Here is a 25,572-nt window from a genome sequence, read left to right as displayed (position 1 = left end):
GGGGGAGAGCTTAAACGTTCGGTACAAGGAAGAAGATGGGACGGTCCTCTTTGAGAACTATGTGCCCCCCTCTCGGGATGCTGTCCACCTGCCTACCTATGTTTTCTACCTGCTCATAGCCATCACTGTCGTGCTGGGTGTTCTTTATGCCATCATTGGTCACCTCATCAAAGACCTCATCCATGACTTTGCAGGTTTGTTGCTGTACAGTACTCCTTAAGCCAGAAGATACTAAAAGTGTTCTGTGTTTTATACAAAAACACATTTCCACTCTCTTTCGGATTTCCAGACTTGCTGTGTGGGGAGCAGCCTGAGGAAGTGGTGGTGAACTATTGTGAGGCCAAGGATAAGTTCATGGCAGATTGGTGCCCAGAAACCTCCCCTGAACTACAGGCAATGGCCCTTGCTGAAGAGGAAAAGATGGTCGACAGGGACTTCATAAAAGCCCCTGCCATCTGGATCATCTCTTCAGAACCTCGGGGGAGCAAGACAGGACCCCGCGTGGTCTTTGGGAAGAGGACATAGATGCTCGGAGAATGAGGGAAAAGATGACATCATATTAGAGACTTAGTTGATGCAGACCTGATGTGTCTGGTGTGATTGTATGCATACTGAGATCGCTGAGAAGTAAAGCGAATGGCTGTAATTAAACATTACTCTGTAAGGCTGAAAATGTGTTGTGATTTTGTAGATAAAGCGGTTATCGCTTGCTGGAAGTGCTAAATGCTTGAGCGCACAGTGGTCTTATGAGGACATCTAGTGGTTATTGTGGTAACTGCAGCTGATTTTCATAAATAGACTTGGACCACATTACACACAGGAATGTCAGCAGAAATTGGTGGTCAGAGATAAAAAACAAAACAAAGCAAAATAATAATCCTTAAATCATCTCATCAATGATAAAGATTGCTTAAAATATTGCTTAAAAGTTTCTTTTTCTGTGAATGACTGATCTTTATGTTTCCTCTGTAGTGCATCTATGACAGATCAATCTGTCAGGTGTATCTTATAACTTTTTTGTCACATATACAATACAGTCACAGTACAACGTATGCAAAATTTGTTCTCTGCATTTAACGAATCCTTATTAGGAGCCGTGGGCAGCGACAATGCAGCTCCTGGGGACCAATACCAGATCTAAACCAGTGCCTTGGCCAAGGGAAATTGGAGCAAACAGAAGAAACCCTCGCAAACATGGGGAGAAGATGCAAACTCCACAAGTATTCCCTAATCCAAACCTAGCCAGGAAAGAAACGGTGGACCTTCTAGCAGTGATGCAAAGGGCTAACCACAGAGCCACTGTTCTGCAGATTGATGTTAGATAAAGTTGCAGAATGGCCTAATTTTAATAAACACAAGTGGGAAAATTCTAAATTTTTAATGTTTCAATTCCATTTATATCTTATATGTGGAGCTCTATTCACTCACAAGCCAGATCTTAGTCTACAAAACTAGAAATATATATACAAAACAAATGTCAACACTAGGATGTTTAAAATTGATTGATCATATTGGAAATTGTGGGGGGATGTAATCTCTAGGGAGAAATATATTTTTTTTGGATGCACAAAATAACAGCCCAACTTACTGTTGCATGGAAATGAATGATTTTCATAAAAATCATAATCTGAAAGTATGTCAAAATGACAAAAAAAAGTTGTATGAGTATGTAAACAGAGTCAACGTTTGTAAAAATGACTATATACACAAATTACGTTTGTAAAAATGACTATATACGCAAATTGTATAAATAAACTATAGTACATGAACAGAAAAACACAATTTACACCACCTTTATGCCACACAAATGTGTACATCTTGGGTTACAAATATAGTATAACAATAGTTGACTAGACTCTGTGCCTATTGGCACTGTGTAGTATTCGAATCATAAGCAAAAGTACCAATTTTATAGTAAAACGATACTCCATTAGAAGTATTCAAAGTTTCACTTAAAGTACACAAGTATCAGCAAGAAAATGTATTCATAATGCCGGTGTTATACTGTTATATATTATTGGATCATTAAATTGATGTATTAATATGTAAGCGTTACTTTAATGTTGTTTGTCAAAGTGGAGCTAATTTGAAGTACTTGGTAGTTTTATCTGTAAAAATGGATCATATTTTGTTTGTAACATCTTAATTTGTCTTTATCTTAAATAAATGTGGTGGAGTGAAAAGTACAGAAGTAGCTACAAGAAGTACCTCAAAATGGTATTTCCTTCCTTCTCCCCTGATCTGGCAAAATCTAACATCATTTCCCAATTACACCTGTGTGTACCTACATATAGACACAAACAGAAAGTCAGCAGTTTGTCCTATCTTTAATTATAGCACTTTTAGTAAAATTTTAGACTTTTGGACTAAAAGGCAACCACAGCCCCAGAAGAGGGTGCCAATGTAAGAATGTCCCCTTAATCTACTTGCCAGCACACCTGATACTGTCAAGGAAGCACAGGAACCTTTTCAAGCTGATATGAATGTGATGGTTTTAGAAGTGACAACCAACTAGGCCAGTAAACAACAGTTTACAGTAAACAACAGTAAAGATGTAAAATAGAATTATTCTTCAGCCTTCATGCTCATGTGTGTTGCCAGAGGCTCAGCTAAGCTCTGCTCCTCCACAGCTGTTTCTGTTGGTAAGGGAAAGTTACACATTGATTCTGTTGCTTCTAACAAGATCACCAAAGCTGTGTCCCTCTTCACATCATCTTGCTGTTACTGACTGCTAAAGCAATAATCTCCCTTCTCTTCCAGAGCAGGACCCCCGAGTCAATGTCATATCTTTAAATAGATGAAGTAATCAGAAGCCTCTGTTATAGCCTCTGTCTCTTATAAATAACGGCTAAGAGCGGTTTTAAAGGCCTATGTGATAGCCTAACTGATGTTTGGTCTCAGTAAAATGTGCCCTGAAAATATGGTTGGGTTCTTTTATTTTGAAAAGATAAACTGTCTTTAGGTAAATCATGGGTAGAGCATTTGTTTGAAGGTTGTATATATCAATTTTAGAGATGAAGGCAAGTGTAACATTTTTAATGCTTCAACTAGAGGCACAATGAAAATTGTTAAAATGATTTAAATGTTTCTGTTTGCAGTTAGACTAAATGTTACTGCTCTAATTTAGAAGTCATTGATTGGCCTATCCATGTATTTACTGTGTACTTCTACTTAAGATAAGTAAAATTTTGTGCACTGCTTTACTTGGGGTATCTCCATTTCCCATTTTCTGCTACTTTATACTGCACTTCATTTCTAATGAAAATATTGCATTGTATTGTTGGAACTAAAGATAGTTTTCTGATAATACTTACCTACTTCTACTTACGTAAAAAATCAAATTAGCCTACTTCTTCCACCACTGGTGTTTACTATTTATTATTTGCTTATATCTGAATATTGTATGAAGCTACTGGTAATTTGCATTTTGATAAACTCCCATGATGCACCCCCAGAAAATGGACATGAAGGGCACTATAATAAGACACTCAGTGTATGTGCTATAGAGCAGTAGCCTACTACATGATAAGTGTGTACTATCCTGTCTCAGTGAAAACTGGAATAGTATATTACATTTTGCATTGACAACATGGCTGTGGTGCTTTTATTTTGGATCTATCTTTAGTTAAACCAGTGAGTACAGATCATTATTTTGAATGATGTAACCTCAGAAAGCGATTTGAAACAGCATCTTCTACCTCAGCTTGTGGTGGGCTGCTTGAACAGCAGGGGCTCCACTCTGAGGGATGGGGGCTCTGTAACGTCCTTGCTTTCATTTCACAGGGCGCGCATCCTCACACACCCACTCCAATCCAAACCCGAGCGGTGTGCGGTGCGTCAACCTCGTACATTAACATGTTCCTGTGTGGCTGTATTTTCTCCTAAAAATGAACAATGGACGGGTGAGGCTGGCTGGCATGGATGCCCATTGACTAAAGGAAAAGCCTATATGGATTGGAGCTCATCGTCACCGGAGCAAATCTGGGGAGAGTCTGAGAGGTGAGGCAGCATTTAGCCGATTGTGTGCGCTGAGGGACACCGCGACTATAGCGCTCAGTGGGTATTTTAACTAAACATGACCCGGCCATATTGATCATGGTTTGGGCAAATTAAACCCTCCTATCGGTTACAATGTCGTTATTTTCAATCTTATGTCATAAAGCAGTCGTACACCCTCCGGTGTAATAAGGCCTTTTCCCCACACAAGACGTGTCTGTATCACAGTAGAAATCTGCATGCTTCATGGATCAGTGGATAAAGGTAGCTTATTGAGGCCAGTGGCGATAAACATTTTGACTGTGATCTCTCATATTGCACTAGATGTCTGTATTTCCCCCCCCAAATACATTTATAAAGATTTTCTGATGATATGGATATGGTTTCAGGATGCAAATTTTGACCTACTTTGCACAAATTGCCTTATAGTAGCAAATATTTTAAGGGAACGCTTGTGCGTTTGGGCAATAGGGCCCAGGAGACACTTTGTGTGACAGGCTCAGAAGTAAAAGATACAATTCCTTCACACACTCAGGTGCTGAAAGAAAAAAAAGACTGAAAGCATGACTTTAAATATTCCAAAACGTTTTGACAGTCACTCATCACAACCCACATTATGTATTAAACTGTTACTTAATGGCACTCCCCTACAGTTGAAATTCTCCATGCAGTGTGTCATATTGTATGTAGGTTACTGCATCATCAGATCCCTCCCACATAACCAGAAATGGACCATTCCACTGTTATTTGCCCAGTCCACAAGAAAACAGCAGTGCACTGATTTTGCCCACCACAAAGATGCAGCATGTGAACTATTTATCCACCTGGTGAACTTTTAAACCCCTGGCACACACCAACTGTATTCACATTTTCTGTAAAGCCAGCACCTGTCAAGAGAATTTACGAGGCAGAGACTGCAAAGGGGGCCTAATGCAGCTTGTCAGGAAGAGAAAGTCAAATTAGTGCTTAGTAATGCTACTGTTATGTTGTGGTCAGTGCACATGTTTTTTATTGAGGTGTCTGTGAATCACTGAATGTGTGTACATGTGCTCAAACCATTTTTTATCACAAGATTAAAAGAAGGAATTATTCCAGATTGCAACTGTCTGTAAGCACCCCCAATTCTGGTTAGACAGCAGATAGGCCTGAGAGGCTCTTTTAAACTCAGTGGCTCATCTTATCCCTCCAAGTATCTCCTTTCCCCTGCTGGGACTTCCTGATGACCCCCAATTCCCTGTAGAGGTGCAAATGAGATCATGCTGCTATAGTGAAAAGATTTAAGTGGCTTTTTCATTTCTAGAGGAGCTCCATGCTATTCAGGAATACAAAGATTATTTTGTTTGATAGTTATTATTTCAGCAACCAGGACAGCCAGTAGGTGATTTTTAATGTTCACATCCAGTAGAAGAATATGCCTACGCAAAATATGTAATTAGCACAATAGCAGTTCTATTAAATTTAAATTACTATCGCAATTATAATATCACAAATTTGGCTAGGCCTATATGATATCCTACTGTCCTAATATAATGTTGCCAAATGCAGGTTTGGGTGGATGTGTGTCTCTCTTACTCTCTTATAAAGGAGCACAACAGCAGACAAAGGGAAAGAGAAAGTGCGTTAGCAGAATTAAACAGAATAAACAGAGATGTTTCCTGTTCACACTTGTTATTTGTTAAATAAAGCAGTTCTCTGTGCTGCAAATTGAGTGTTTATTTTACAATATAATGTAACAATTATACATTATTTCAGAGTTTAGTAAATGCCCCTAAAATCAGTTCAGTGGGCAAACAAATAAAAAAAAAACTCATTCTCGTACTCTAGCCTACAGGTCCTCTTTCTGTCAATAAGGTGAACAACAGATCATATGTTTGTTTTCATTCTCAGTTTATATGAATTTCTTTCTAAACACAAATGTAGTGTTTTAAACAGGAACAGTGTGATTCTGTTCATGAACAGACAAAAGTTCAATTAGATTTATTAAATATGTCAAGTATGACATATTATACAAGCTAATTTTTTCTCAGTAAGTAACCATAACAATATTTATTCATTAAACAATGTTATTTCTTAAGCCCACTTCAATTAATATTACTTCTTAAGCTCATTTCATATAAGGTGGGTTGAGTGGGGAATTATTTTCTTTCTTGCAATTATTGTATTTAGGGTTTCCCCCCAGAAACTGATTGTGCACAAATTGGACCGGTTAACAGGGTGTTTTACGTTTTATGTCGTCTTAAGACATTGAAATTTGACATGTTAACAGGGTGTTTTATGTTGTCAGATGAGCACCCCCTGCTCCCAGGTGGAAAAACTTGCTCCAAATTCACTTCTTTTTCTCTGCTAACCAGCCAAAAAACTGTTTTTATTCAAATTCAAGGGTGTAGAATTTAGTAGGGATGGTAGAAACATGTTCCTACCAGTATCCAGCAAAACAGTTAACACTGTTACAACCACTGTTGTCTGTAAGCGTCTAGTCAATGTATTTGGTAGACAAACAGTTAACAGCTCTTGTTCTCTACTAGAGTCTCATGTGTTTCTAAGTTTTGAAAAATTATGTACTCCCCCCTCATAAGCCAACAGTGGTTTAGTCCACTACCTTATTGACCATTTTCAGACCCTCTGCAGCTTTATTTCTAAAAGTTTTATTGTCCTCACCAACAGAGTCATGAAATAGCCACCCTTGTTGCTATAGGTTTTTGATTTCACAGATTTATTTGTCACTCACTCTTGCGTGTTATGTGCACTGTGTTACCCATGCTGACAATGCTGGGTTTTTTTTGTTTCTCTGGACAGCGCTGTGAAAGAGGAGACTTCATCCAAGATCACAGGTCTCATGACAGGTACAAAGCTCATTTAAAAAAACTATTTGGCTTGTGTAAAAATATAAACTGCTCATATGGCTTGATAATGATTGTTTTTTTCTCCTTAGATTTGTGTAGCGATGAAACAGACAACTCTCCTCCTCTTCAGCTTCACACTCTCAAGGAGTTTGAACAGGTGAGAGATTTTATTTTGAATTATCAACAAGCCTGATGTGAGTGCCACTTCCTTATCCTTCAGCATAATACTGTAGTGAGTAGTGATATTCCCATCGATAATATGATCTGCGGTGACATCTTGTGGCTCCATTTCTTCCTACAAGAAGTAATGAGCTGTGGTGCAGTAAACAGTAGATGAGTTCACTCACTGTTTAGAAAATCCATGCTCATATCCAAACTCTCTGGAATATATGATTTGACTACTGTACAGAAACGGAGAACATCTGCAGCTGATGATATCAGATGGAAAATACCCTGAACCCTCCTGGTGGTGAAAGTCTGCCTCAGGCTACAGGATGGTCCACTTTAAGATTTCTCATCAGTCTCTGCTGCAGTGTTATTGGGCATTGTACAGGTTGCATTTTATAAAAAGACTAGGCCTATGTTAAATATCCCTTTCAGCAGAGTGTTGAACAATACTGACCCAAATTCAAACCAATATATGACAGTAATCATTCATCCTGCTGTTTAACAAGGCACAGATTCTCCACAAACACACACACATACCAGATCAGAAGTCAAGACAAGCACTACAACTTTCACTGAAAACTCTCCATCAGTGATCTTCCTTTAATGTTATTCTGGAGGTGCTGCTGAGCCTTGGTAAAACGGGAGGTGTCACCAACTAGTCACGAAAGCTGAAGTTCCTTTCTGAAAGGCGGCACCCTACTCCAAGCTGGAGTCACTTACATGGCTGCCAGCTCTTGGATGTTCTACTTTTGCACTGAAATAAACACATTCCAGCACACACGCTACACACATATTTACACACATTCGCTCCTATGTCTAAGAAAAGTGAATGTGTATGAGTTGTGTCGTGTGTGGAGTTGTTTAAAAACACACTATGTAAATCATGTCAGTTATGTTTGTGTGATGTCAGTTAACTTTTTTAGCCTGGCGCCTGTGCTATCTTCCCACAGAATTATTTAGCAGCAGCATGTAATGTGACACTTTAACGGGGACACTCACTGAATGCATAAAGAACTAGTAATGACGTAACTGCACGAGTTGGTAACATGTCTCCGTCACTTCATTATTGATGCTCTTTGCACCAGACTTTTGTCATGAAACTTGATTTGAGCCGAGGTTGTTGCTTTTATTATGAAATCATAAAGACTTAGTGGAAGCCTGTCTGCCTTTCTGTTTTCTTTGTCCTGTTCACTGTTTCTGAGGAACATTAAGGGATTCACTGCTTCACTGTGTGAGATTCAGGACACCTCCCTATTAATAGCAATGTGGCTCCCGGCTCTCAGGTCTCCTGTTTCATCCAACTTCTTTCCACTCACCTATCTGTCTTCCCAGCCCCTCTGCCTTCCCATACTGGTTCACTTTTGCCAGGGGAGTTTCTGAATTTTAGCTTAATTGTAGGCTAACTATTGTAGGCATATGATAAATTCAGGGTCAGCCGTGGGACTGGGTAGATAGATACCTTCACTTTCTTATATATTGACTAATTCCCTTTATTAACAAGAGTAACAGCAGACAAAGAAGTGCAAAAAATGCTTAAAACCTACATTAGCTGGGTTTTGGCCAATATGGGTCACAAAAACTCCAAAACAAGCTGTCAGCACTAACATGTTTTTTATACAGTCTATAGTTATCACCCATTAAGTTGTTATGGCAAACACAGTAGCTAGCAGTTTGACATCCAGCAGGCACAACTGTATTATCAATTATTTGGACTCCTGTTTCTTGCTACTAAAAGACTGTAAGTCCAATATTTTCTCTCCTTTTAGCTTTGTTTCATCTCCACCAACTTCTGAGAAAAATATCTTGGCATTTAGCTCACTAACGTTAACTTTCTCCAATAGCTAAATTTAAGTTAGCTAGTTAGCAACTTTGTCTGTCTGTCATGGTGCTGGGCAGGTAGCATGTCTCTATCTGAAATTAATGAATTGCCTGCTACTGCTAGAATTTAGTGATGCCGATGAGACTGAACCACACCGTAAATAACCTTACTTTACCAATTAGCCTAACTAAAAGAGACAAAAACTTGAAAACTGCTTAGTTGTATGATAATTCTCTGCTGTTTGTCATTAGATTTTGTCATTTAACTCGGTGTTAACATTCATTTAAAAAACATTAAGTCATGTAAGTAGACTGTAATATTAATAATCCATCCATCGTCAACCGCTTATCCTGCGTACAGGGTCGCGGGGGGCTGGAGCCAATTCCCGCTGACAAAAGGTGGGGCACACCCTGGACAGGTCACCAGTCCATTGCAGGGCCACACATAGACAATTTTGGAGACACCAATTAACCTAGCCTGCATGTCTTTGGATGGTGGGAGGAAGCCGAAGCACCCGGAGAGAACATGCAAACTTCACACAGAAACTTCACACAGAAAGGCCGGGGTAACCGGGGTTTGAACCCCCAACCTTCTTGCTGTGAGTTGACAGTGCTAACCACTGCACCACCCTGTAACATTAATAATTTAATTTAAAATGACTCTAATGCTGTGGGTCTGACTGAGGCCTTTCTCCTAAACCTTATCCCCTTTATTCGAAGGCATTGTCACTACTCTCAGCCAGACATGCAACATATTGTGATTTTATGGAGGGACAAGGCTGAGTTCAGAGGGTTGAAGCAGCAAGAATGTGCATTTATTAAAAGAAAAGAGACAGCGGTTTGCCTCTTAGTGAAAACTTGTGTGTTGCTTACCCTGAGTGTGTTCAAAGAAATACAGGTGCAAAATACCAAAATAATATTGAGATTTTCATGTCCCTGGAGACTTGATAAAGGTGAGTAATTGCTGTGATTATATAACATGCAGTCTAGTGTGGAAAGAGTTTCAGCTGTTCTCTCAATGGGGATCAACCTCCACACTCAAAAATATATTCAAAATGGATAGAAGTGGCTAGACTGGAGAAATGACATTTAGCAAGCAGACAAAATGAACAGAAAGGCACTCACATATAATCCCCTACCTTTCTCTTCATGTCCCTGTTTGTTACCGCTGATGTTTTGCAGAGGGGTGAGATTTCCCCTCATATCACAACTGCCTGTTACCCGCCCCCCACAAACACACTCACACACCCCCTCCCTCCTCCCCTCTTCTCACCCTGCACCCATCTCCCCTGGCAGTCTGGGATTCCAGGGATGTCTCCTCCAGTAAAATAAGCTCCTGCCCCGTCCTCCTAGCACACCAGAACACACCATGGAGCTGACATGGCTACATCTCTGACCACCCAGGCTGCAGAGTCGCTCACGGCACTGCAAACATCCTTATAGACTCTGAGTGTGTGTGTGTGTGTGTGTGTGTGTGTGTGTGTGAATGTGTTAGTTTTAGTGTGTGTGCTTTTGTAGATAGCCTGATGGCCTGTTAGAGTCAAGGATGCCACTTTGTAAATAATTTGTTTATTTTGACATCATGCTCTTTTGGAGAAGGAGCTAGCATGTCTAACGGTTACCAGACTCTAACACAAGGACATGCCTTGACAGTCCTTTAAAGTGGACTCTGTATTACCCCATGATACGGAAATGTTGAAGACGACTTTTCATTTTTGACCTATAACGGACATGTCAAGCAGTGTTGGTGCTCTTTGACGGTCATGTCTAACGGTTACCGTACTTTGTCACAGCACCTGAATGACCTGAAGAAGGAAAACTTCAGCCTCAAGCTCCGCATCTACTTCCTGGAGGAGAGGATACAGCAGAAGTACGAGGAGAGCAGTGAAGATGTCTACCGTACGGTGAGTGGGGCATCTCCCATTGATCATGAGAAAATGAATGATGACGAATGATGAATGCTGGATGGGATTATAAGTGGTGTGGCTCTTCAGGAGCCAAGTGTTGTTTCACTAATAACAAAATTATCCATAAAAATTTTTCTTGTTGTTGAGGGATTTAGCACTGAGTTGGTAACATAGTTCATTTGGGCCTTAATCAATCGTAATTGGCGGTTGTTATCCTGAAGAGCTGCTTTACTGAGCCACTTCCACTGTTTGTTGACCCAGCTGTCGTGCTGATCTTGTTGAGGTGATGTGACCTGCTATGTGTTTGTTTTACCAAGTGCCTGTTTTTAGATATGGCTACACATTAACTAGCTCTTTGCTCAGGAAATTTGATGCAGTTTGTGTGTAACTAGCTGATGTGTGTCCTGCAGGACCATTGTTTTGCTGTTCATTGTTGTCTCCTTCTGGGATTTGTGAAGATTTTATACCCTTAAGTTAGACAGTGTAGCCTACATTTTGTCTTACCCCTCAGCCAGAGACACTAAACTAGGTGACATTACAACTCCGGATATACAGAGACTCATTTGCCATGCACATGTGAGCCTGTTATGGAATCTTACCAACAGGCCCTTGATAAGAAGTTTTTTAAGAGTTTGTCACGACTGGATGGACTGGCAACCTGTCCAGGTTGTACCCCGCCTTTCGCCCGATGTCAGCTGGGATTGGCTCCAGCCCCCCGCGACCCTGTATGCAGAATAAGTGGTTGACGATGGATGGTCATGACAGCGTGTGTGTGTGTGTGTGTGTGAGCCATTAGCAGGACTGGGAATTGAACCGTATTACTTTTTTTGGTACAGACCGAAATGTGTCTGTAGCACCAAGTATCAAAAAGTAGTGAAGGTTGACATGAAGTCCGTCAGATTGGTATTGTTGTTTACTTTTACTGAAACTTTACTTAGGAGATTGTGTAACAGGCATGACTAAAACTAACACCGAAACTTAGACAAACTAAACTAAAACTAAGAATTTTCACAAAAAAATAACTAAACTAAACTAGCAAATCCACTTTAAAAACTAATTCAAACTAAACTGAACTTGAAAACAAAGTCAAAACTAAAAAACTAATTTAAAAAAGTACCTCAGCAGCCTCTGGCCTCATTTTATCTTATTTAACCATTTAAAAAAGCGAGGTATGGATTTGTATTTGGAACAAAGAGATCAATGGTATTGGATCAGTACTTGGCAACAGTATTAGAAGAGAAAAGGTTGATTTCATGCTGATGTATGTCATCTACGTAAAGTTATTGTATGGCTGCTTGTGCAGCTTCAAATGTATTTTTGTGATCCGACAGATGTCAGATTTTATTATAATAAATATACTAACAAAGTTTTTGTCTGGGGCGAAACCAGTGCCGTGACCCTGTACTCTTATTCTTTGCTGCACTAGCTATGACAGGCCAAGGCAATGAAAATGTTGGCTTTGATTGTTGAGATCTCCCAGAAGTTTGATCGTTTCAGGCAGACAGTTGACATCTATGAGACCACAACAATACAACCCATTGCTTTATCACAGGTGCAAAATAACGTTTTGAATATTTCCCTCACGGTTTGAGTAGAGAACGTTATCTGACTGAATATTGAGTGCTGAGGTCACAAGTAGTCGCTGAGTATTGAAAAAAGTATTGTTTTGTTATTGGCAATGAAACTCATTGATACTATGTTCTAGTTAAGGGTTGTTGTTGCTGTTCTGCCTGGCTTTAGAGAATTTGTGCTGAATAATTAATGAATCAATCTATTGACAGACAACAATTGTGAATATTTATTATTTGTCATTTATCAGGCAAAAATGCCAAAATCATCTTAACGTCTTCTTTCAGCCATCATTATCTCATTCGCTCTTTTCAAATGTGAGGATTTGCTGCTTATCTCTGCTTTTTATCTTTATTAATTACATAACGTTTTGGACTTTTCCAGAAAATCACGAAATATGACGATGTCACTTCACCCCTGGAAATTTGTTACCATTTAACATTTTTCACAATTTTATCAATTTAACAATTGACGATTAATATAAGATACAGTAGAAAAATGGATAATGAAAATGTGTGTCATGTCCATGCATGTGTTTGTATCTGTAGGCTTTTACACTGTGTGTGCGTAAATCTGCGTCCCTCTGTGTGTGTGCGTGTAAAGTGTGCACCTTCAATAAGGTGGCCCAGTTCAGCTGTAGTTAAACACGAGCCAGCCGGCATTTAAAACTTGTCTCTTTATTACTTTCTTCATTCTAAATCCCTTCTGATCACCAACAACTCTTTGATATAAGAAAAACTAAATGGCTGTTTGATCCAGCTGTACAAGACCTGAGTGTCCTGCCACTAATTACTGAATACCGGCAGTGATTGAGTAAACTGATCCCACGGCGTACAGGCATTCAACTGGATTTTAATCCCTGTGCATCACAATCTCTCACTCTGTGTGGATAAAGTTTAATCAGTCTAATCACTTTTTTATTGGAGACTAAATCTTTGTTCCCTAGTTACCTGACCTGACCTGAGCTGCTTCTTGCTCTTTTGGTTGAGTATCATGACAGGCAGTGTTCCTGATCCCTCTCCAAAGTATTTCAGTGTAATACAGTACAGACTAGGTGTGTTGGTCCCGGGTACATAGTGATCTCTGTCAGGGCTCAAGAGACTCTATTTATAGAGCAGGCTTGATTACACTGATTTATTTATCACATGTAGTCATATTAATGTCCATATGACACGACTCATACATAATAACCCGCCTGTATTTTTCTCTTCACCATATGGGTTGTTACATTGGTGTATATTTTTTAACGCATTTAGTTTCAGTCATGTTATGTTCATGAATACATATAGAGATAATATATATATGTAGTAATTAAATATAAACTGAAACGATTAGTAAATTAGACAATCCCCAGTTCCAGCCAGGTTCCAGATTATAAATTGATAAGATTTTCTGCTTATCTTCATTTTATGGGATAGTAAACTAAATATTTTTGGGTTCTGGACATACATACTGATGAAACAAACAATTTTGTAGCTGTCATCATGGTCTTTAAGGAATCTGATTGTGAAAATGGTGTTTTTTGTTTGCATTTTATTAATTAGTTAATAAATAAAATAATCTGCAGAATTCTCAAATAATGAAAATAATCTTTAGTTACATATTTAGCAGCTTGCATTGAACAACATTTTTAACTGTTTCCACTCATGTAGTCTAAATGAAGTGATGCCAATAGAGCATGGAAATAGTTGTATGTAAATAGTATGGAATATGGCAAAATGAGCAGCGTAGATGAATTTAGAGTAAATGATAATACCTGTCGGTAGGTGATCAGTCACAGTGTTGCAGGTGTGTTGGGTTTATGACACTCCTGTCAGTGTCCCTCCTCTTTCACAGCCTGGTTATTAGGGGCTCTGTTGCTGAGGGCTGACGGGCCATGAGGGCCAGAATAGCAGGTGCACTGTGTCTATATATAGAGCAGTTTTCAAGATGGGAAAATGACTCTCTTACTGTAAGTTGTTGACACACAGGAATACACGTTCCTCTTACTTGTGTGTTTCATTATTTATTATTAGAGCATTTAGGTGAATCATTTATCATCCAGTTGCTGCTGCATTACTTCACTGTAAAGTACAGTTGAGTTCTCAAGAGATTAATTGGTTTTAATAAGATTAATTATCAATAGCTTTGTATCTGTGTCCTTAAAGAGCCTGAAAAAAGTGTAAATAAAAATATAAATTCAACACCGTAGAACATTTTAAACATTGATACAGAATCATGTTATTAATAAAGTATCTTCCTTTTCAGCTTTAATGAACACAACCTCACGTCCCATTTTTTCTTATTACACAACAACTTTGATTAACGATTAACTATGTTCATAAGAAGCAAGGTATTTTTTTTTCCATTCCATGAGCAGTGGAAATATGTAATATTAAATTGCCTTTCTGAAGCCTTCAGATAACTTGATAGCCAAATTGAATATTGTGTCACTGTGGTGACTGATAAGTCGATTAACAGATAAGGTGACTCACAGAAACTTAAAGAAGGTTAAGTGTGTAAGTTTCAGTGACATCTAGCACGTAAGATAGCTACAATGGCCGACACAGGACAAAAGAGAGTAGCCAGTCAAGAAATGAGGTTTCTTTAGATAGATATATTAAGAAATTCTATTTTACTTAATTATTCAGTAAAACAAAATGATTTTGTGAATACTATTGTTAATTGTTCATCAATAACAAGAATATCAATAAATGAAGTGCTACATGATGTGGCATACTCCTGTAATACATTATTTTACTGTACTGTTATCGTGCATTTTGTTACATCTTGGGAGGGTTGGCTCATCTGCACTAACATACCAAAGAAAACATCTAAAAAACATCTCTCACATCTAGTGAAAGTATGACCACTGACAGATAACAGGAAAATGTAAGCCTCACTGTTTCTGCACCACAGTCCATTATAAACAACAAAACACATGAAGTTTACAAAGGTAGGTGAGGATCAAGGCTCCTCTCCACACGGTCTTGTTATCATAATGCTGTTAGCACTAGGCTAAAGTGTTTTCCACCAGGGCAGTAAAATGTGAAGTTTAGCCGGCCGATCGGAACTTCCAGCTGCTTATTTCCAATAAAGGTAACCAACACATTTATCACACTGTTAAAAATTACAATCCAAATAAATATTTTTTCTAGGGAAGTAAAAGTTTAGCTGGCTTGTCTGAGCTTCCAGTTGTAACGTTAGGTTCCGGTTTTATTGTAAATTAATGAACTGATTGTTTCACGAAGGTAACCAACATATTTATGTCCAGCCAAAGCCTTGAGAATAACTAACATTACATGACATTACAATCCAACCACATAGTGTTTCTACCAGCGCAGTCAAATGTGAAGTTTAGCTGTCTGATAGGAGCTTCTATGCTGTAAGTTACATTACCGTTTTATTGCCAATTAATCAGCTGATTGTCTCACAAATGTAAGCGGCACATTTTTGTCAACAGCAAAGCCAAAACACACACTGAAGAATAATGTTAATGAAATTACAATCCAACTATCTATTTCACAACACTGAGAGGGGAAACACATCACATCACTAAAGTTGCTCTAAATTAATTACCTGTCCAGGAGAAAACAAGGCAACTTCAGCCCTACTTTGAAAACATTTGTCCTGCATCAGCTCTTTCAATCAGGGAAAATCCACAACGATTATATCCTTTATTTCTGCAGTCATCTGTCTGCATCTGTCCCGACATGTCTGGCTTCATCATGCTATCGCTTCTTTGATGACAAAAATAATAGGTGTAGTCCTTCATTTATCCAAATTTCACTTGGACCTTTAACAATTTAGATTTTGTGCCTTGTTTATGTAGTCTATCAATCAATAGCACCACAGATTTGCTACTTTATATATACAACATCTTGGGCTCTGGGAAATGTGATGGGCACATATTTCACTATGTATATTTTATATTCTAAGTGATCACTTGTTTAATCGAAAAAAATTAACTAACCTGTTGAAAGAAGAACTTAGATTATATTATTATTATTTTACATGTCATTTGTGCAGAATGAATGTGTGCATGTGTAGTTACCAGCAGTATGCGTGTGTTGAGCCCTCATGGTGCCATTCAGGAATATATTTAGGATTAGCTTTCAGGCTGCAAGCGTTGTTGCACGTGTGGCCCGGCTCTTTGTGAGTGTTTGGAACACAAAGCTCTCTGGTAAGGACAGTGGAAGGTCAACAGTCTTGGACACTGCATGAAGAGGCACTAAAATATTTCATTTTAAGGAAGAGTAAGGAAGAGGGAAGAGAGGAGAGACAAGAGAGAGACACAGGGACAGAGAAGCAGCTAAACCAAGATGATGGATGAGAGAAAGTGGACAATCTGCTGAGATGAACATGAGCTGTAGTGATAAAGGTGATGAAACCAGTGAGATTAGCATTCCAGCATTAGTCCAGCAGACAGACAGACAGACAGATAAACTGTTCTGTCTCTCTTCTCTAAGGTCAGAATGGAAAGAATGAGCCCCTCCATTACCACTGTTTAAGTCCTCTGTGCCCTTGCCCAATGTAAGAGCCTTGATTGGCCCTAAAATGTCCCCTGTGGACCCCAGCAGGTAAACAAACAGTGGAGAATTCCCCAGCTCTAAATATACCAGCCATGACAGCACAGTCAAATGTTCCGCACTGATGTTATACAACACCCATTCAATCAGCAGACACAGAGTGTTTCACGTGTGATGATGAGAAGAAGGAAACTGAACAGGGAACAAGACAGAAAGGCCAGAAACTGAACATATAAGCAATGAAATACTTTTAAAAACCGTCAGAGTCTGTCAACGTTTTTGATATAGAATCTTTATTAGATATTTTTATTACCTGATTTACATACAATATGATCCTAAAATTAGTGGTCAACCAATATTTTATTTATGATTTATTTAACAGGTCAGCCAATGGCTGATATATAAGGCTGATATCAAAACAAAGAAAAGTCATGTATAATCCTGTTATTCAATGCAGATATACAATCAAATATAGATGTTATCTTAGTCAGTAACCTGTTATTTTAGATGGAATTTTTATTTATTAATGAAGTAGAAAAATACATGTGGTTATGCTTTAGATTTCAGAACGTGACTGACTTGAGAGCTGGGTACAGTTTGTCAAGTGACGTCATTCAACTGCATTATTCTCTACAGCAGTGGTTCTCAAATTTTTTCTGTCAGGCGCCCTTTAGAAACCATAAAAAGTTCAAGCCCCCCGACTCCAGCTAAAGTGGATTTAATTTTTATCAATCATTAACAACATGGGCGATGGAAATAAAATAAACAAAGATTCAGGTTAGGAAAACAGCCTTGCTAGCATCAGAACCCTTTTCTTTTGTTCATGTCATCACATGAATCACATTTATTCAATTTTAGGTCCGCTCAACATCCATTCCCCCCATACGCTAACATCATTCCACAGCAGCGACACTGACAAGACTGCCTGCAGATCCATGGATATTTTTTGTTTATTGACCTTGTGAGTGCAGGCATTGGCCAATGCCAATTATCTCAAAATGCCAGATATCAGCTAACCGATTAAACAGTCTATCACTACCTAAAATAGATTCAGTAGTCCCTTGTCTCTGCAAAACGTGATGAATTTTGCTTTTCATCACATATTTGTAAGGCAAGATATCCCAATTTGTTTTAAACTTTTTATCCCATCATAATGAAACTTTTCATGATTTAAAAGGTCATAAACTTCATAACAGTTAACACTTTAGTATTAGGACTTGATTCATTAAGTTATTTCAATTGCAAAAATAGGCCTGTTTCACAGCAGACATTTTGACTTGCCATAACAGGAAAAGCAAAGGTGAAACAAATTTCATTAACAATGGCTCACTTCCATCAAGTCTTCCAGTAAGTCGTGCCAATGAGCTGGCATGTGCAATACCAGGACCCTTTAATGTTATCAATTTCACCTGTGCTTTTCCAGCTCTGACAAGCCAAAATATCCATCCATCCATTGTCAACCACTTATCCTGCATACAGGGTCCAATCCCAGCTGACATTGGGCGAAAGGCAGGGTACACCCTGGACAGGTCACCAGTCCATCTCAGGGCCACACATAGACAGACAACCACTCACACCTAAGGACAATTTGGGAGACACCAATTAACCTAGCCTGCATGTCTTTGGAGGGTGGGAGGAAGCTAGAGCACCCAGAGAAACAGTCTGCAGAGAACATGCAAACTCCACACAGAAAGGCTGGGGAAACTGGGGTTTGAACCCACAACCTTCTTGCTGTGAGGCGACAGCGCTAACCACTGTACAAATGCATCACCTGTGGAAAATGTCTATATTTATTAAATATTTTCATTAGAGGCTGTACAAACACAGTTATTCTGGTAATACTCCTCACACAGGTTGAAGTTGTTGGCTCACACAGTCTTATGGAGATCTAATAAGCCAATTAAGTGACAACACCTGTGTGGGTGAACCACAGGTGTGTAGCAGCTTTAATAGTCACACATTTTCTGTTGCCTAGACAATTAACAACTGTAATGTAACTACTGGACATCCCATCCTTGTCAACTGTTTCAGTCTTGTTGGTAATTTACAGAAATTTAAATTGCTATCCTGTTTATCATATAGAAGACCCTATAAAAATGAAATTGCACAAGACATAAAAAACTTTGTATAAATTATCAACTTTTTGTGATTGTCTGTTTGGACAACTAAATAAAAATGCCTTATTTACAGATAAAATATTCCATTTCAAAAGTGACCTGTTTTGCCAATATTAGCACTTTTTAACAGGTCCCCTATAACAGGCCCATTATTAATTGTCCACTGATTCTGCAGTATAGTTACAAATGGTTAGTTATCTGTTGCAGGATTTTTTTGCTGATGGTGGAGGAGGTGACGTGTGATGATGATGATGTAAACTGACAGATGACCGATTTACCTTTCTGCTTTCATCTGTTGCAGAACATCGAGCTGAAGGTGGAAGTAGAGAGCTTGAAGCAGGAGCTCCATGAGAAACAGCAGCTTCTGGACAAAGCCCTGTGAGTCTGCAAAATATGAATCATAATTATTTTTTAATGTGTAATTCAAACCCTTAGCTTAAATAAAAGTTGTTTTTTAAAGTTTGTAAGTGTGAATATTGGTGTCAAAATAGTCTCTGTCTGTAATTATATAGATATATCACACCAATATTTTACTTGCTGAAAAGTCAAAAGCAATGTCTACCTTTTTAAGTGTTCACACTGTTCAAAGGTCCCTTCTGCTCTTTAACATCAGTAAAGAATCGCAGAGTAGACAGGTAGTTATTGACTGCCTGGCTTTATTAAAGTACCTCTCATTAACAGCACGTGTAAAATTATAAGATCACAAATACTTTGATTAATACATAGTGTGTACCAGAGGGCAGATGTATCCATCTATGGTTGCTGGCTGGCAAGGATTAAGTGTGTTCCTACTAAAGCTTAGTTTCAATCCTTTCTTAACTGTGGTAACACCTCATATCTCTTAACAGCTCATATGTCATGCAGCAGCATGATAGCAAGTATCCACCCTGCTGAAGTGCCCCTGGGCAAAACAACGTGCTCCTGACATTTTTGCAGAGGAGAGCAAATGAAAGCAGATTTTCGGAGCTTCACAAAAAAAGCTTCAAAATGGTGAAGATATTACTGCAAGTTGGGGGTTTCAATAGTCATGTGAGAGAAACACAGTTGGTGTTGCCTTTGTGGCATTTGAAGAGTTGTCTCGGGTGATTTGATAGAGATTGTGTATAGTTTAAGACAGGGTAAACCAGTTAATGGTATTTGTTTCCCTGTTTGATACTGTTGATTCAGGTTTCTTCCTCTACTTGCTGGGCTTTTCCTGCTCCAGAATTTAACTTGTAAACGGCTGCAGCAGTTTAATAGATTGCATGGGTAATGTAGGCAAGTGTGGAGCTCTTACTGGGTTGTTAATATGATTGGCTCACACTTCCTAACAGTTGCGTGAAGTGAAACTGCTGAAACAGACAGAGATGCTGCTTAAAGGTCTTTGACCTTTAATAGTTCATCATTGGCCAGCTGTTGGCCCTCTTGGAAAGGATAAATTGGCTCTTATTACTGTTGTCTATTTTTATTGCTGCTCTGTGCCAGCAGAGATGATTTTGACAGGTTATTGTTTGATTCTGCTATCCTCCCGGTCAACAGTTAGGCTGCATTGTCATTTCTGCAGTACATATTCTTCTAGTTGTTGCTACAGAATTGCATAACAGCAATGGTTAATGGTAAATGGTAATCTACCATACTATAACTACCAGTGCTCTAGAACATAAAAGTGACCATTTCTGTTGGACTGTAAATCAACAAAGGGGGTTCTTTGCTGTACTTACATATTCTGTGGTTTGGACAGCTCAGTCCCTGGAGCTGTTGACACACAAACAACACACAAATCATCATAACCCTCCATGTAACAACAATACATGCAAAATACTAACAAACAACTAATGATCACATTTTAAACCACAGAACAGCAAACCAACACTTGTTCTTGCCTGCATTTGTCACATTTTTAATCACAGTCTTATTGGACAGTGTTAATTACAGTGGGCAGACCAAAATTACTGAATTGTCTTTCTGACATTCTTGCAGAAGGGCTGGCGCTTAGGATGAAGTTCTTTTCCACTAAACATAAAGGATCTTTGTACACGAGACAGACATTTGCATTACTCAGACTGGTTCAAAATATCCCAGTTACTTGAGCTGTTGCATGTGGCGGACAGAGTTAAAAATGTATGTAGAGAGGGTCCAGAACAGCATTCACGGCGACAGAGTGGCGTGTGCCATTCTGGGAGCAGTTATTCTGGAGGAGCGTTGTTGACTGACCAAGTGATAAAGACAGATGCTTGCACAGTTGGAGTACGAAGGAATGGAGCAAAATACTTACGTCATGAAGACACATAATGTGTTTGTCGGAGAAAGCAAAGAAACAGGATGTGTGGGAGAAAATTTCAGATTAGAGAAGTGTAAAATGTTCATGTTTCATGAAATTAGTGTGATTCTACAAACTCATCTACCAGTAAACCTTTTACCTCTAAAACATAAGCCTCTGGTTGAGCTCCAGGTTACCTGCCATAGGAAAAAACAAATTGCATCCACTACATCAAACTTTTTACCACTTTCATACTGTATGAACATCATTTCTGCAAGAATATATGTTAGCAATAACCATGACAATAAAAGTCTACAGCATAGGCGGGGCAGCATACTTATCTCTGCTATAATTGGATGGGTGTTGGGTATCCCATGAGTACAGTAGCAGACAGGAAAGTGATGACATCATATTTTGGCTCTCACTAATGTGTCCATTATGTTGTAATGCTGACCCCTCTGACTATATTTGCGTGTGTGCATAAACTGACATGGCTGATTCAGTGTGATACATGACTGATGTGGTAATGAACTCGGCGTTTTTCCCAGCACAACAGCGGAGAGCTTAACCAATCACAATGAGGCAGAGCTGCAGAGACGGTGTCAGGAGAGACAGCAGGAAATCGACCACATGCAGCAAGTGCTTGAGACCAAGATTCAGCTCCTGCAGGAGGTCCGTCCACTCACACCTTCAGCTAGTTGAAACTGAAGCGCAGGTGCCTCAGATTTACAACTCAAAACTGTTTCTATATGTGTGTATTTCCAGGAGGCCCAGCTAGCACGCAGCGAGGCTGAGCGGATGGCCTCACTGGCTGGATCGCACTCCCACGCCTCCCTCCTCTCCCTAGACACCCCCATGGAGGATATCCCAGAAGACGAGAGGCCTCTGAGCATCCTGTCCGCTTCCAACACCAACAAAGACAGGTACACAACATAAGAAATCTCCTCGACCACCACCTGTACCCAACAAACCAAATCCACCACCCTGACTAACTTATAATATCTCTGTCTGTGTACAGGTTAATAGAAGAGCTGGCTAAAGAGCTTCGCTCCAAGGAGGCCCTCATCACCGAGCTGAGTGGGGAGAAGACGACTCTCACACTCAGGGTGGGAGAGCTGGAGGGACAGGTTCAGGAGCTGTCTTCATCTCTGCTGCAGAAGGACAAGGATGTGGAGGTATATACACGTTTGTTCCCATTTTAAATGACACCTTACATCTAAACTCTTACCTAAGTCTTAGCAAATGGATGCCCAAACTTTGCCACATTCTTTCTCTAACAAGAGTGTTGGAACCATTCAGCAAATGCGTTTTCATCAGCTAGTTATTCCTTGTAATATTGCTGTATTCCTCTACTGGTCAGACCTCTCTTCTGGAAAGAGGTTTCCGAAGCAGCATATGTGACATTCCTAAACCTAATTTTAACAGCCATTCATGAAGGTCACAAGGCACAAACTAGTACTTAAACAAACACACAGTGTAGGTCGACATGTATGCATGATGTCATCCAAAGAAAACAATAATTTGATATTTCTGTTAAGGTCCATCTGTTCACTTTCTTGTGTCTGTGTTTTTTACTCCCATCATAAATCTTGAAATTGTATTTAATTTTTTTTTTAGTAGTACATACAGTAGGGTTATAGTCTGTCTTCTTTATTATAGTATTATCAGGAGGAACTTGGTCAAGAGAGGCTGCGCATCGAGGAGGAGATGCAGGTATGTGGAACTCCGTATTTTTATGTATGTAAGAAAGACTAAGGCATAGTTAACAAATTTGGTTCAATAGCCTTCACATGTTATTATAGAGTTCTCCACTAAGTGTCAGAACAGCATCACATTTCTCTTTGTATAATGTCAGACAGACTGCGTCCTTAATGGAGAAGGGACAGGTAGCATTTTCACATGAGCTGAAAACTGTAGATAAAACATGACACATATTAGATCATTTGAAGAATACTAGTTGATTTACAGAGCATACCTACAGTATTTAAAATAGAGGAAGATTTTGCAATATAACCTGTACATCTTCATTCACTGTTATGGAAGAGGTTGTTGTACAGAACTAAAAAACTGTATCAAAGTTTTGACCCATTTTTTTTCTCATTTTGCCACTGAAAAAAGCAGAATGTTGTGTGCAGAAATCATCATCATAGAATCAATACAACTGCTTACTTGATGTAATACAAGAACAGAAGCACCATTGTGCTGTAGCTGAAGGAACTAACTGTTGCCAATGTCAGGGCAAAACGTAAGTAAACACCCAGTGAAACATCCTGTGGTGAGCTCAAGCTTTGTGCAGTCTGACCCGGATGTTTCATGAGTTGTCGATAGTGGCTTATTCCAGGCTGATTGGCCAACGATACAAATATGTGTTGATGAACTCTCCTCTAAAGCGAACAGAGGCAAGGAACACAACAAAAAGAAAGCACTTATTCCTTTAATGCTGCAATGGATGGATTATCATGTGAGGCTTCCAGTGAAAGTACACACCATCTTACAGGGTTAATCTCATCACACAAAGTGCCAGAATGTCATTACATTTACAGGCTTTAGCTGCACTGACATCCCCAAGGACACATTTCTCTCCTGATATATAATTAAACCACAAATGGCGGGAGTGCGGCATTACCTTGATGACAGCTCCCTCTACCCAGGAGAATCTTTACCATTTGAAGTTCAATTTGTAGTCCTACAAATGAATAATCAAAACTATAGTTAGCTGTATTATTCATCTTGTTTTGTCTTGTGGTGCTGTGCAGTGTTACTTCTTGTTATTTGACTGTAGCCTGAATGCGTCACAATATTTGTTGCAAACATATTTAGTTGTTTGGAGACTTTCCCATGCACATCTCTTTGTTTTCAAGGCGCATGTGCAGGTGTTTTAACTTGTAAATCACTTGTGGATGAAGAATGCAAATGTAGTCTGCTCAGATTTCACACTGTATGCCTGTGTGCATAAAAGTGTGTAAGCTGAGAACTATGTTCAATGATGGATAACTACACTTTATGTGCAAAACATTTAGTCACTAACAGAACAGTGGACTGGGATCTTAGTATGACAAGTATAACTTACATATAGTGCAATTTCTGCAGGTAAGAAACACTATTGCAGGTAAAATATGGCTAAACCAGAAATGGTTTGGCATATTATTTAGTTTTAATGTGTGTGTGTATACATTCCCTTGAGGTGCCTTCTTTCATATGTGCTTGTGTGCAATGCAGGCATCTCGCTGGTTAGCAGTTTGGTGGGTCTGGTTCCAGCCGGGTGGTCGATAGGTCAGGTTGACCTTTGAGTGCTCAGCGACCCCAGCGCTGATATCAAGTTGTGTTGTTTCAGACAGACAACCGCCAAAAGAGCTCTTAATTAGTTCCCCAGACACCACAGCCATTTAGATCAAATCTTTGTTGGGAGAGAGAGGTGGAGGCAGGAAAGAAATATGATCCAAAACCTCTTCACACAATTATTTGCAGAGTTTCCTTTTCAAGAATAATTTGTAATCTGTAAACAACTACATTGTTTATGTGTTTTGACATCGGTTTGTCTTTGTGAATATTACATTTCACAAAAATTGCTGATCAAAAAGAAGAAATACCATATGTCCAGACTCATTTTTCAGCTGCATCCCACATGTGTTGTTGGTTGTCTGCGGCCTCCTTAAGGCGAAGTCTAATAAACATCTGATTAGTTGAAAATGACTCTCAAATGATTATTAACCCTCAAATAATCAGACATCAAGGACCTTGATGCATGGACCATAATGCAGACACGAGGATAAACAGGATATGCTCTCTGTCCTGAAGCAATAGAATTGCTTTAAGGATGAAAGTATACCGACGGTCGACAGTGGATTTTAAGTTGCATATCTGCTTGAAAGTCACAGTGTGACAGCATGACCATCTGTTTGTGTGCCCTCGGGAAAACAAAAATTGTAGTCACTGCGGAGATGAACTTGCATAGTCAAATGCATGAGAACAGCCAGGTTGTTTGAACATCACAGTAAAATCATTGTTGAAATATCTGCACCACAGCAACAGGGAATACAATTAATACTGTCCTTGAGGCAATAGCATGTTTTGACACAGGGTACACTGGTCTAATGAGGGCGCAATTAAAGGACCAAAACCACCACACCAGTATGATTACACTACAGTATTTAATATGTTCAGTAATATGATAGCAAGTCAACTCACTGATCAACAACTATGATTATCAAAACAACAATGCGCCAGTATGATAGTGACCTCTATTCAAAGTTTATCTATGTAACCTTGGGCAAACTTGCACTGCATGCAGCCATCTTCTACAGCTGTACATATGTGTTGTCTTGGTAACTGGTTTTATTGCTCACTGATCCTCATCCTTCTTTCTTTCTCACTGCAGAGCCTCTCACCTAAAGTACTAATAATGGT

General features: G+C 39.2%; 1 protein-coding gene across 1 annotated transcript; it reads left to right on the top strand.

The window, feature by feature from the left end:
- The first annotated feature begins 3,826 nt into the window (after positions 1–3,826).
- Positions 3,827–24,844, top strand: LOC119902892 (CDK5 regulatory subunit-associated protein 2-like). Its single transcript, XM_038719276.1, has 10 exons — positions 3,827–3,999; positions 6,793–6,839; positions 6,929–6,996; positions 10,619–10,729; positions 19,228–19,304; positions 21,714–21,837; positions 21,931–22,088; positions 22,184–22,340; positions 22,825–22,878; positions 24,385–24,844. Exons 1-10 carry the CDS (start codon positions 3,950–3,952, stop codon positions 24,436–24,438), a joined length of 900 nt encoding a protein of 299 aa, XP_038575204.1. The 5' UTR covers positions 3,827–3,949; the 3' UTR covers positions 24,439–24,844.
- Positions 24,845–25,572: the final 728 nt, after the last annotated feature.

This window comes from Micropterus salmoides, unplaced genomic scaffold (genome assembly GCF_014851395.1).
Source record: "Micropterus salmoides isolate LMB-PRFRI ecotype aquatic unplaced genomic scaffold, ASM1485139v1 Ms_hic_scaffold_14, whole genome shotgun sequence".
In the NCBI taxonomy this organism is placed as follows: domain Eukaryota; kingdom Metazoa; phylum Chordata; class Actinopteri; order Centrarchiformes; family Centrarchidae; genus Micropterus; species Micropterus salmoides.
Note: the sequence above shows the minus strand (reverse complement) of the source record. Positions and strands in the feature narration are given on the sequence as shown.

Bases quoted from the DNA above. Each gene is read 5' to 3' on its own strand.
- LOC119902892 (XM_038719276.1), top strand. From the start codon at position 3,950: ATGGATTGGAGCTCATCGTCACCGGAGCAAATCTGGGGAGAGTCTGAG. The intron at 22,089-22,183 runs GTACACAACATA...GTCTGTGTACAG, and splicing joins TCCAACACCAACAAAGACAG to GTTAATAGAAGAGCTGGCTA. The intron at 22,879-24,384 runs GTATGTGGAACT...TGTGCAATGCAG, and splicing joins GCATCGAGGAGGAGATGCAG to GCATCTCGCTGGTTAGCAGT.